This window comes from Bufo gargarizans, chromosome 6, assembly GCF_014858855.1.
Source record: "Bufo gargarizans isolate SCDJY-AF-19 chromosome 6, ASM1485885v1, whole genome shotgun sequence".
Classification (NCBI taxonomy): domain Eukaryota; kingdom Metazoa; phylum Chordata; class Amphibia; order Anura; family Bufonidae; genus Bufo; species Bufo gargarizans.
Window position 1 is genome coordinate 363,735,643 of NC_058085.1, and position 13,224 is coordinate 363,748,866.

General features: G+C 45.5%; 1 protein-coding gene across 1 annotated transcript in view; it reads left to right on the forward strand.

Moving 5' to 3' along the window:
- The first annotated feature begins 2,907 nt into the window (after positions 1-2,907).
- The window catches only part of LOC122942229 (homeobox protein NOBOX-like), a 40,630-nt gene continuing 30,313 nt past the window's right edge, over positions 2,908-13,224 (forward strand). The window contains exons 1-4 of the mRNA XM_044299731.1: positions 2,908-3,007; positions 5,634-6,131; positions 8,722-8,828; positions 9,898-10,106. Of these exons, the coding sequence (XP_044155666.1) occupies positions 2,908-3,007; positions 5,634-6,131; positions 8,722-8,828; positions 9,898-10,106 (914 nt within the window). The remainder of the gene's footprint in view (positions 3,008-5,633; positions 6,132-8,721; positions 8,829-9,897; positions 10,107-13,224) is intronic.

Sequence of the window (13,224 nt, forward strand, 5' to 3'; positions counted from 1 at the left end):
CTGTGGTTCGTGGACGTGCCCAGATGAGGCCTAAAAACGTGGCTGCATGCAGCTTTTCCCTTACAGGATAACAGGGTCCCATGTTCACATGTGAGCAAAAGCGGAGGCCGAGCAGTAGGCTCCGGCCTGTCTCACACTTGTGTTGTTGGTTTCCGGTGTTGAGATCAAGCAGAGGATTCAGGACCAGGCCAAACGGATCCGTTTTGTCCTCATTCATTGTCAATTGACCGGACACAAAACTGCTGCAACCGTTTTGTGTCTGGTCTGCAAAACAGAACAAACCGGATCTGACATGAAACCGCTAAGCACGCTGCATTTTTAAAAGAAGCCAGAAACACAAAAAAACACCACCTAAAAATTCCTGGAGGTGAAAAAAAAACACTTGTGAATCCTGTGTTTGATGTCTCCCATTGACCTGGAACTGGTGTTTTTACAGCAAAAAAAATAAATTAAAAAAGCTGCAAAAAAACCACAGGTAAAACCGCAAAAGTGCAGAAAATGCAACCACAAAAAAAATGACGTGTGAGAGCGACCTATGGGGACAGCCACGCGGTCAGGTTTCTTAAAACAGAAAAGTATAAGGCTAGGACCACACATCGACATGTACAGGGGCGGACTGGGAACTTAAAGTGGCCCTGGAAAAAATACTAAAAGTGGCCCCGTTTTGTAGTTGGGTCCAAATTGATGGAAGGCGGGGCCAACAATACCACGCGTGGCACATTATACCGCCCAACAGAGCCAAATACAACAATCCATCACAAAATACTGCCAGCAGCGCAAAATACATCCCCAAAAACTACAACCCACCGGCCGTGAGGAGGGCTCAGGCGGCCCCTGGGAACTTCTCCTGTAAGGTCTATGGCCCATCAGCCCCTGGACATGTATCATGGAACAAAAAGGGTGAAACTGCACTGAAACGTGTCGGACGACAATTTTTGTAATGATGGTCAATGGTGTCGCGCTGCGACTGCGCACGGATTTTCTGCCACTGGCACCTTACACCTAAAGGACAGATACGACTTCTCTTTTTTTGAAGTCACTGCTGGTTTTGGCTCCCAAAACTGCATCAGGAAACCTGACCGTGTGGCTGCACCCAACACATAAAAACACAAAAACACAAAAAGCGCACGCAGTATGGAAAAAACACTAACTTTTTCTATGGCTTTTTTAACAGGAAAAAAAAGAACAAAAAAGCCACTTTATGGAGCACCAGATCTGAACATTTACCATCAAAAAGAAGAAATTGTCATTTTCTGTGCCGCGATCTTCCACCAATAACCATTGCACGCCGCGGCGAATCTGATGCGTGTGTGACATCACTGGTCGCTCTACCATACGTTTCTCGGATTCAGTGAATTGTTCCATTTGTGAGGTGCGGCACTTGGGAGTTTGTACTCGCCGCCCCCATAGACATTGCTGACACTGGGGGTCATTTATCAAACTGGTGTAAAGGAAAACTGGCGTAGTTGCCCATAGCAACCAATCCCATTCCACCTGTCATTTTACAAAAGAGATCTGAAGAGTGAAAAGCAGAATGGGATTGGTTGCTATGGGCAACTACGCCAGTTTTCCTTTACACCAGTTTGATAAATGACCCCAAGTGAATTTTTCTCAGCATAAGGCCTCATTGCACACGACCGTTTTTTTTTTAAGGTCCGCAAAAACAGGGTCCGTAGGTCCGTGATCCGTGACCGTTTTTTCATCCGTGGGTCTTCCTTGTTTTTTGGAGGATCCACGGACATGGATGACAATCTTGTGTGCATCCATGATTTTTCACGGACCCATTGACTTGAATGGGTCCGTGAACCGTTGGCCGTGAAAAAAATAGGACAGGTTCTATTTTTTTCACGGCCAGGAAACACGGATCACGGATGCGACTGCCAAACGGTGCATTTTCCGATTTTTCCACGGACCCATTGAAAGTCAATGAGTCCGTGAAAAAAAATGGAAAACGACACAACGGCCACGGATGCACACAACGGTCGTGTGCATGAGGCCTAAGGCCTCATGCACAAGGCCGTTGGGCGCTTTCACTTGAATGGGTCCGCAATTCCGGAGATGCGGAACGGAGTCATGGAATGGAACACCGGAAGCACTACAGATTGCTTCCTTGGTGTTTCTTTCCGTGGTTCCGTGGACATACCATGGACCCATTCAAGTTGAATGGGTCTGGCCGGCTGCACGGATGTTGCCCGTGCATTGCAGCCCTTAATGCACGGAACGGCCGCACAACGCCCGTGTGCATGAGGCCTAAAATGATGACTTTACTTTTTATTATTTTACAATAGGGGTACATTCCCACAGGACGGAGACGGCTGATCTGCGTGCGGCTCTTCAGATCTGCACATGGAAAAAAAGTGTCGTGTGCGCGAACGCCGTGGATCCCGTGTAAATCAACGTGGGGCTTAATTTCAGCAATTTTGTTTTTAATTGCAGATTTCCAGAAAAGGTGCAAAATCCAAATGTTCCCTTTGCCTGACATTGGGTGGAATTCCTGTTAAATCCGCGGCAAGTCCCCATCTAGAGGCAGATTTTTCTCATTCACCCCCATTTATTTTACAATTAATTAAAAATGTCTCATTTCCATGATCTCCAGAATTGTCACTATATTTCTCTGCATCAACCTCCCCCCAAACCTGATCTAATGAGGGCTCTCAATCACCTGGGATTCCCCAGCCAGGACCAAACCACCTGCACTGGAGGGGGTGTTGTGTGCCCCGTGTGTGATGGTACACTGGGCATCCCCGGACTGGCAGCTTTCTCACCTCTCCACTTCCCTTGGATAGATGACTGTTTCCATCGTATGGGTATTAGACTGAGGGCACACGGTCACAGGAGATGGAGTCCTCCCCCGGCACAGAATGGAACCGTCCAAAAAGTTTGCACAAAGTTGCAACCTAGTGCAAAATGAAGGTAAATGTGCAAAGAGCTGAAGAGATGGAGAAGATGGAAGAAGAGGAAGGAGCAGGTTTGGAGGAAAAGGAGCAGAGCCGGCCCTGCGCCCCGGGTAATATCCTCAGCAATTATCAGCGTCATTATCGTATTTATTGTATTGCTCATTACTGCTGATTGAGGGAAATGCAAAGTAATAAAAAGCAGATCAATGAGGAGTCAGCCTGCAGAGCCTATGACTACACCCCCCCCCCACCCCAGTGCTGCCTGCAGAGCCTATGACTACACCCCCCCATGTGCTGCCTGCAGAGCCCCTCACCCCCCCCATGTGCTGCCTGCAGAGCCCCTCACTGCCCCCATGTGGTGCCTGCAGAGCCCCTCACTGCCCCCCATGTGGTGCCTGCAGAGCCCCTCACTGCCCCCCATGTGGTGCCTGCAGAGCCCCTCACTGCCCCCCATGTGGTGCCTGCAGAGCCCCTCACTGCCCCCCATGTGGTGCCTGCAGAGCCCCTCACTGCCCCCCCCAGTGCTGCCTGCAGAGCCCCTCACTGCCCCCCCCAGTGCTGCCTGCAGAGCCCCTCACTGCCCCCCATGTGGTGCCTGCAGAGCCCCTCACTGCCCCCCATGTGGTGCCTGCAGAGCCCCTCACTGCCCCCCATGTGGTGCCTGCAGAGCCCCTCACTGCCCCCCATGTGGTGCCTGCAGAGCCCCTCACTGCCCCCCCCAGTGCTGCCTGCAGAGCCCCTCACTGCCCCCCATGTGGTGCCTGCAGAGCCCCTCACTGCCCCCCATGTGGTGCCTGCAGAGCCCCTAACTGCCCCCCAATGTGCTGCATGCAGAGCCCCTCACTGCCCCCCATGTGCTGCCTGCAGAGCCCCTCACTGCCCCCCATGTGCTGCCTGCAGAGCCCCTCACTGCCCCCCATGTGCTGCCTGCAGAGCCCCTCACTGCCCCCCATGTGCTGCCTGCAGAGCCCCTCACTGCCCCCCATGTGCTGCTTGCAGAACATTTCACTCTTTGTATTAGGCTAGGGCTACACGACGACATTTGTTGCATGACAATTTCTATAATGATAGTCTATGGTGTCGCAATGTGACATGCTGCGACTGCGACACGACAGTAGCAAAAGATCATGAATGTGGTGCGACACATGTAGCAGAGCCGTCCTGGCCTTATTGTTATGGATAAAACTAATGATCATCTGGTGACTGTAGTGCTGTCTGCACACATCTCGTGTCTCTCAGGTCTGCCCAGTTAGGGCTCATGCACACGACTGTATGTATTTTGCGGATCCATATGTTCATTCCGCAGTTTATAGAACGTGCCCCATTCTAGTCTGCAAAATTCGAGCCACGGACCCATCGACATCAATGGGTCAACAAAAAATGCGGATTGCACACGGACAGTATCCGTATTTTGCGGATCCGCTATTTGCAGGCTGTAGAACGGATACGGTTGAGTGCATGAGGCCTAATGTAATGAGTGCGTGCGGTCTGAGAAATACACTCCGTATGAAGGATGCATTTTCCGGATTGATCGCTGCACGTATGAGGCGAGCTCCGCGCGTCATAGTGATGCTATGAGGTCCTGACCGGTCCTCACATGATGCCTCGAGTTCAGCTCAGATCGGCAGAGGCTGCGCGGATTAAAAAAAATTAAAATATTGCGCAGACCGTGTTTCCTGTCAAGCACCTGCTTGTGTGAACACAGCCTTAGGCCCCTTGCAGACGAGCGCGAGCGGATTAGGTCCGAATGCGTTCAGCAAGCGAGTTCATTCAGATTTGTCTGCGACCGCGTTGTTTTTATTGCGCGGGTGCAATGTGATTTAATGCGTTTTGCGCGTGATAAAAAAACTGAATGTTTACAAACAACCATCAGTGAAAAGCGCATCGCATCTGCACTTGCTTGCGGATACGATGCAATTTTGACGCGGCCCCATTCATTTCTATGGGGCCTGCGTTGCGTGAAAATCACTGAATATAGAACCTGCTGCGATTCTCACGCAACGCACAAGTGATGCGTGAAAACCAACGCTCATGCGCACAGACCCACTGAAATGAATGGGTCCGGATTCCGTGCGGGCGCAATGTGTTCACATCACGCGTTGCACCTGCGCGGAATACTCGCTCGTGTGAAAGGGGCCTCACAGTTCTGAACGGCAGCTCTGCGTCTGTGTGGAGTCTCTGGATTCAACATGAATGCTGACCTCGGCAGGAACACCAGGAGACTGGGAAAGCTGGGTGACGAGTCAACACCCGTAAGAGCGGTGATGGCGGCCATATTGGTTGTCACTCAGCTTTCCTAGGAACAGATGAAACAAAGTAAAGGTTGAGTGTAATTTTGGACAGTTTAACAGGAGAGGATATTGGCTATGGATGCTGCTCATGGGAATGATGTGAGTGATTTTCCATGTCGCCGATCAATGCAGATATAATTTCTTTAGATTACAGCCAATTAACTCTTTCAGGCCCAGGGCAGTGAAAGGGATAAGTGCGGTTTAAGCCAAGTAATATTTCAGAGGTTTGGAACAGACGGTGAAGGAGTCCAACCAAGGTTATTACTGGTATATCCTGTACAAGACTGAGCCCCCAGCTAGAGTGAGTTCTGTTACACGCCACCTAGTGGTAGAGAGTATGTATACACAGGTGTCTGCCATGGTGTGAGGTGTCAATTATGTGGAAGGTTTGAGCTGTACGTAGACCCGAATGACCGCGACATCATGGTCACCTCTTGTTCTCTAGATTCAAAGGAAGAGCCGTCTCTGCTGTGCACAGAGCAGGAAGGAGAAGAGTCGTCCGACTACAACACAGTGATTGTAACCGGACAGGGGGATCACCTGGAGTCATCAGACCCTGGAGAATTCATCCTCAACGCCCCGCAGAGTTTAGCAGCTGATGGCGGACACTGTCAGCTGAGCCTCCTGGCGGTATGTGGGACTCTGCCAGATGCCTCCTCGGGTGGATGTTATGGTAACTACAGTAGAGCGGCTCCTCAGGAGCCTCGGTTCTTTACCACAAGAGAACAGTACCAGCCAGTCAACCTGAAAATGGCAGGCGCCTTCCCGACAATGGCTCCCATGCCGCGGCGCTCTACTCGGTGTGCAGCCTCCTGCAAACTGCCAGAATTTGTATGTGACACAGGACTGGAAGGAGAGCGACCGAAGACCAAATGTCTTAGAGAAAGTTTTGATGAGATAGCAGAACCGAGCAAGAAGAAAAGTCGTACCCTATACAATATCGGTGAGCCCTGTAGATGTAACTTACACTAGAACCTACTATAATACATGACTATATACATTTATATAACTACTATAATACTGCACCCTATGTATAGGAATATAACTACTATAATACTGCCCCCTATGTACAAGAATATAACTACTATAATACTGCCTCCTATGTACAAGAATATAACTACTATAATGCTGCTCCTATGTACAAGAATATAACTACTATAATACTGCTCCTATGTACAAGAATATAACTACTATAATACTGCTCCTATGTACAAGAATATAACTACTATAATACTGCTCCTATGTACAAGAATATAACTACTATAATACTGCTCCTATGTACAAGAATATAACTACTATAATACTGCTCCTATGTACAAGAATATAACTACTATAATACTGCTCCTATGTACAAGAATATAACTACTATAATACTGCTCCTATGTACAAGAATATAACTACTATAATACTGCCTACTATGTACAAGAATATAACTACTATAATACTGCTCCCATGTACAGGAATATAACTACTATAATACTGCTCCTATGTACAAGATCATAGCTACTATAATACTGCTCCTATGTACAAGAATATAACTACTATAATACTGCTCCTATGTACAAGAATATAACTACTATAATACTGCTCCTATGTACAAGAATATAACTACTATAATACTGCTCTTATGTACAAGAATATAACTACTATAATACTGCTCCTATGTACAAGAATATAGATACTATAATACTGCCTCCTATGTACAAGAATATATCTACTATAATACTGCTCCTATATACAAGAATATAACTACTATAATACTGCTCCTATGTACAAAAATATAACTACTATAATACTGCTCCTATGTACAAGAATATTACTACTATAATACTGCTCCTATGTACAAGAATATAACTACTATAATACTGCCTCATATGTACAAGAATATTACTACTATAATACTGCCTCCTATGTACAAGAATATAACTACTATAATACTGCTCCTATGTACAAGAATATAACTATACTATCATTTTCTCTTGCATACATGAATATACTAGATTAATGCCACCCACAGATGAGAATGTATAGTTTCTCTATCTCTCTCTCGTAAATAGAATTGGCCAGTATGGATATTTAGATATGGAAATATCTGTATTAATATTGCTCTGTGCGGTAGTGATGCCATTGCAGATAAAGACCCTTAGACTTTTTCACATTTTGTTATATTGCAGCCTTATACTAAAATAAAAAACAAAAGTTAGAAATCTTTGCTAATTTATTGAAAAGGAAAAACTAAAATATTACATGGACATAAGTAATCAACCCCTTTACTCAGGCAGCCTCTGGTCTTCTTCAGGATGATGCCACAAGGTTTGCACACCTTCTCTCCATCTCTGTCAGGTTGGATGGGGGCCGTCAGTGGACAGCCATTTTCAGGTTTTCCAGAGATGCTCCATTGGGTTCAGGGCTCTGGCTGGACCACTCAAAGACATTCACAGAGTTGTCTGTAACCCACTCCTGTGTTGTCCTCACTCTGTGCTTAGGGCCATTGCATTGTTGGAAGGTGAACCTTCGGCCCAGTCTGAGCTCTGGATCAGGTTCTCATTAAGAATATCTCTGTACTTTGCTCCATTCAGCTTTCCCTTTCCCCCAGTATGATGCTGATGTGAGTCAAAACCAGGATTGCATCCTCCACAGACATAAGGTGTAAGGAAAGATCCTGCACCTGTTCTGTGTTTAGAGCCGCACCTGGTTTTGGCTCAAAATCACTGATGGAAATCACTGACCAAAACACTGAGGTGTGAAAGAGGCTTTACTGAGGAGAAGCTTTTTCTGGACACTGCAATAAAGCCCAGATTGATAGAGGCTGCAGTGATGGTCGACCTTCTGGAAGTTTCTTCCATCTGCACACAGAATCCTTGGAGCTCAGCCAGAGTGACCATTGGGTTCTTGGTCACCTCTTACCAAGGCCCTTTGTCCCCAATTACTTAGTTTGGTGGGGCTGCAGCTTTAGGAAGAGTCCTGGTTGTTCCAAACTTCTTCCATGTAATATTTATGGAGGCCACTATGCTCTTGGGAACTTACAGTGGAGCAGAAATATTTTTATCCCCTTCTCCAGATCTGTCCCTCCTGTCTCTGATCTCTACAGGCAGTTCTTTCCTCCTCATGGCTTGGTCTTTGCTCTGATCTGCATTGTCAGGTCTTATATAGACAGGGCTGTGTCTTTCCAAATCATGTCCAATCCACAGAATTTACCACAGGTGACTCCACTCAAGGTGTAGAAACATCTCAAAAGATGATGAAGAGAAATGTGAGGCCTCAGAGCTAAATGTCAAGTGCCAGAGCAAAAGGTCTGAATACTTATGTCCATTTGAATTGTTAGTTATTTTCTGTTTAACAAATTAGCAAAAATTTCTCAGATTCTGTTCTCACTTTCTCATTACGGAGAAAAAGGAGCAAAAGGAGCAACATAAACAAAAAGTGAGAAAAGTAAAAGGGTCTGAAGACTTTCTGAATGTATTGTAGAACCTGTGTCATTTCTCCACTATGGTCTCTTTATCATTCTGTCCATTCTCTGGACCATCGAGTAGATCAGGTGCAGGAGCTGGAGCGAATATTTATGGAGGACCATTACCCGGACACTGAGAAGAGAAGAGAAATTGCTGACATTATTGGGGTCACTCCACAGAGAATAATGGTAACTGTCATGCTTGATTACACTAATTGCAGGGGGGGGGGATGCTTATACTTAATTTTTTTCTAGGCTATCCCCCTACATCATGTCCTACCCTGACTGCGTCTTACAAATTTGCAAATAGTGTTTATTAGAGAGCCCCTACCGTTTTGTGTCTGCAGCTTTATGTAGACTCATGTGTCTCCATGGTTACAGACTACAAACTGTGTAGTCTGATCCTGCAGCCGTGTGCGGCTCATCTGTTTGCATTTTATGAAGAAGGAGGCAGACCAAATGGAGCAACACAAGACTGCAGCATCAGACACCGGGCTTTGTTTGCACTCTGTAACCTTAAAGGCTATGTACACCTTCAGATGCTATTTTTGTTTATGATTTCATTTATATCATTTTGAGCTAAAAAAACTTTTTTTTAAATTGGTCTTTATTAAAAATATTGAGCCGTTCTGTCACAAAGAGTTAACTGTTTCTAGCTGTGTGACTGGTACTTTCACTAAATCTCTAATTTACTAAGACGTCATAAACACTTATTTAAGTCACATTCTTCTCAGTAGGATAAGAACTGAGCTCTAATGAGTGTTTATAATGTCAGGGAGCAGAAATAAGGAGCCCGTCAGCTCCCCAACTGACGGAAAAGAGAGAAAATCCAAAAGCTGCTGCTAGAGCATCTCAGCTCTGTACAGAAAGGAGGACTTTGTATTTTTAATAACGACCAATTGAAAAAAAGATTTTTTTTTAGCTCAAAATGAGTACAATGTAATAATAAAAAAAAGTTGCCCCCAAAGGTGTGCACAGCCTTTAACAATACATTCTGTTCTGTGGCTTTCATATCTGTTTTTGGAAAAGTTGGGTGATGGACAATATGGCTGCCGTGGAGTTTTGTGACTCTGTTTTTCCAAACACCTTGCAGCGTTGGGGTCCTGTGTACAAATTCGACCAGGGTAACCTCTGCACGAAGTCTGTATGTTCTACCCATGTCTGGCCCTAGTGGGTGTGAGATTTTGGGGGTTTTGTCTAGTATTTTTCAGCATATTTTCTCAGTTTCCTTGTTCTTTCATTTCTGCACTCGTTCTAGGTTTGGTTTCAGAACCGACGAGCCAAATGGCGCAAAAGCGAAAAATCCTCAGTTAAAGGAGGCAAGAAGACATTCTCCGGCTCTGTGGGGATGTCTCACCCGGAGAGCGTCCCACTCTCTTCATCTGCACTTTCCCGGCCAGATGCTGTTTCACTTGCAGTCACTTCTGGTCATCACCCCTATGGTCCACTATCAGGCGTCAGAAATGGGTGAGGGTATTACATGGTGTCTGAAGTACTCTGTGCTGCTTTGGAAAGATTCTCCATCCAATTATTTTATTGCATGCACTATCCGCAAGTGTACTTCTCTCCTGAAACACTCTGTGCTGTTGGAGGACCATGCTAGTCCCGCTATGTAACTCTGTGGGACCTCCACTTTCATTCTGTGCATCATGACAGTGCTCCGGTTACTTACAGAGGACCTTTCATGGGTCCAGACTTTATAAACTAAGTATCAGGGTATGTAGGGCACACAGCGGGGATCTAATAGCGCTTACAATTTTTTCTGGGCGCCGCTCCGTTCACCCGCTGTGGCCCCCGTTAAATTCTCCCTCCCTGTATGCTAATTTCCGCATCGGTACAGGGAGGAGGAGACTGCCCTGTTTCTCAATCGGCGTCTCCTTCTCCCTGGCTGTGAGCTGTCCAACCGCAGCGCAGAGCGTCACCGCCAGGGAGAAAAAAACTCACCTTCTCCCTGACTGTGACCCCTGAAAGGTCCTCTTTAAAGGGATTGTCTAGTAGGTTTATACTGATGGCGTTTCCTCTGAATAAGCCATCAATATGTGACTTGCAGGGGTCTGACACCCCACACACCCTGCCAATCAGCCTTTCTGCAGCTGGATTTACCTAGCTCCGTTCATTGTGTATTGGACAGAGCTGGTTACTGCAGTTCATCTTCCATTCTCTTTATTGGGAGCAGAGCTGCAGTTACCAGTTTTGTCCACTACACAATGGATGGCGCTGTGTAGTCCGGCAGCGGAGCGGGGTGTCAGAGCCCTGCAGAGCAGGTAAGATAGGCCATCAGTATAATAGAACTGGCCAATCCTCATATGAGCAGGGAGGTCACAGTCTCTCCTCTCCTGAAATACTCTGTTCTGCTGGAGCACTCCTCACTCCCACCAATCATCTTTTCTGCAGCATCTTCTGCGCTAGAACTACCCAGCTTCATTCATTGCGTATTGGATGGAGCTGGTTACTGCAGTTCATCTTCCATTCACTTCATTGGAGCAGATTATCTCTACAGCATATAGTGGAGGAGCCAACCCGGAATGGGGGCCATTTTAGATTTAGTATTCACAAATGGGAATTTGGTATCTGATATTACTGTAGGGGGAAGCTTGGGATCTAGTGATCACCAGTCAGTGTGGTTTACTATAAGTACAGTCACACCACTCAAAAACAAAAGTTTTAGATTTTAGAAAAATTAGATTAGTGGTGTACGAGTCCCTCAGATTGGAACAGTTTCAGTGGAGTCCAGGAGAAATGGGACTACTTAATAGTGGCACTATTGAAGGCAACAGATAATTGCATTAGGCTTGTCAGTAAAAGCAAAAAAAGGAAGAGACCACTGTGGTACTCAGCAGAAGTGGGCAAAATCATTAAAAACAAAAAGATAGCATTTAGTAATTATACAAAAAAAAACTGAGGCTGATAGACAAATTTATAAGATTAGGCAGAGAGAGGCCAAACAAGTTATAAGAGCTTCTAAAGCACAGGTAGAAGAGAAATTAGCTCAGTCAGTGAAAACGGCGATAAGACATTCTTCAGATACATAAATGAAAAAAGGAAACCAAAACAAGGAATTACCAAATTAAAAACAAAAGAAGGAAGGTATATGGAAGAAGAGAAAGAACTAGCTGACTGCCTCAATGAATACTTCTGTTCAGTTTTTACAAAGGAAAATGAAGGAGAAGGACCTCAGTTAGGAAAGAAGACTAATGAATCTTTTGATGCATGTGTCTTGACAGAGGAAGAGGTTCTAAGTCGGCTTTCTAAAATTAATACAAATAAGTCACAGGGGCCTGATGGTATACACCCAAAGCTATTAACCCCTTAAGGACCCAGGGCGTACCGGTACGTCCTAAGTTTAAATTTACATTGCGGCTTGGCGGGGGTTAATTGTGACAGGATGCCCGCTGAAATAATTCAGCGGGCATCCTGTCACAACGCCGGGGGGGGGGTCCCGTGACCCTCCGTATCGGCAATCGCCGCAAACCGCAGGTCAATTCAGACCTGCGGTTTGCGGCTTTTACCTTATCCGGCGGCGGTGCCATCAGGTCCCCATGCGGCTGTGGGGGGGACCCGATGGCATGGAAGGCAGCGCGATGTCTAAGGAAGGCATCGCGCTGCCTTCCGGTAAAGAGCCTGTGAGATCCAGCCCCCTGGATCTCACAGGCCCCGGAAGCTGTATGAGTAATACTCACTGTATTACTCATACAGCCAATGCATTCCAATACAGAAGTATTGGAATGCATTGTAAAGAATTAGACCCAAAAAACTAAAGTGAAAAAAAAAATTGAAAAAAAAAGAAGTCCCCCCCCCCCCAAAAAAAAATAAGTTTCAACAAAAAATAAACAAAAACATCATTTTCCCCAAATAAAGTTAAATTTGGTAAAAAATAGGGGGGGGGGGAGTATACATATTTGGTATCGCCGCGTCTGTATCGACCGGCTCTTTAAACATATCACATGACCTAACCCCTCAGATGAACACCGTAAAAAATAAAAACTGTGCTAAATAAACCATTTTTTGTCACCTTACATCACAAAAAGTGTAATAGCAAGCGATCAAAAAGTCACACTCACCCTAAAATAGTGCCAATAAAACCGTCATCTCATCCCGCAAAAATCATACCCTACCCAAGGTAATCGCCCAAAAACTGAAAAAATTATGGCTCTCAGACTATGGAAACACTAAAACATGATTTATTTATGCTTCAAAAATGTCATCATTGTGTAAAACTTACATAAATAAATAAAAAAGTATACATATTAGGTATCGACGCGTCCGTATCGACCGGCTCTATAAAAATATCACATGACCTAACCCCTTAGATGAACACCATAAAAAATTTAAAATAAAAACATTAATTTTCCATTAATTCTTGTGGAACACCTAAAGGGTTAACGACGTTTGTAAAATCAGTTTTGAATACCTTGAGGGGTGTAGTTTCTTAGATGGGGTCCCTTTTATGGATTTTCTACTTTAGGGGTGCATCAGGGGGGCTTCAAATGGGACATAGTGTAAAAAAAAACAGTCCAGCAAAATCTACCTTCCAAAAACCGTATGACATTCCTTTCCTTCTGCTCCCTGCCGTGTGCCCGTACAG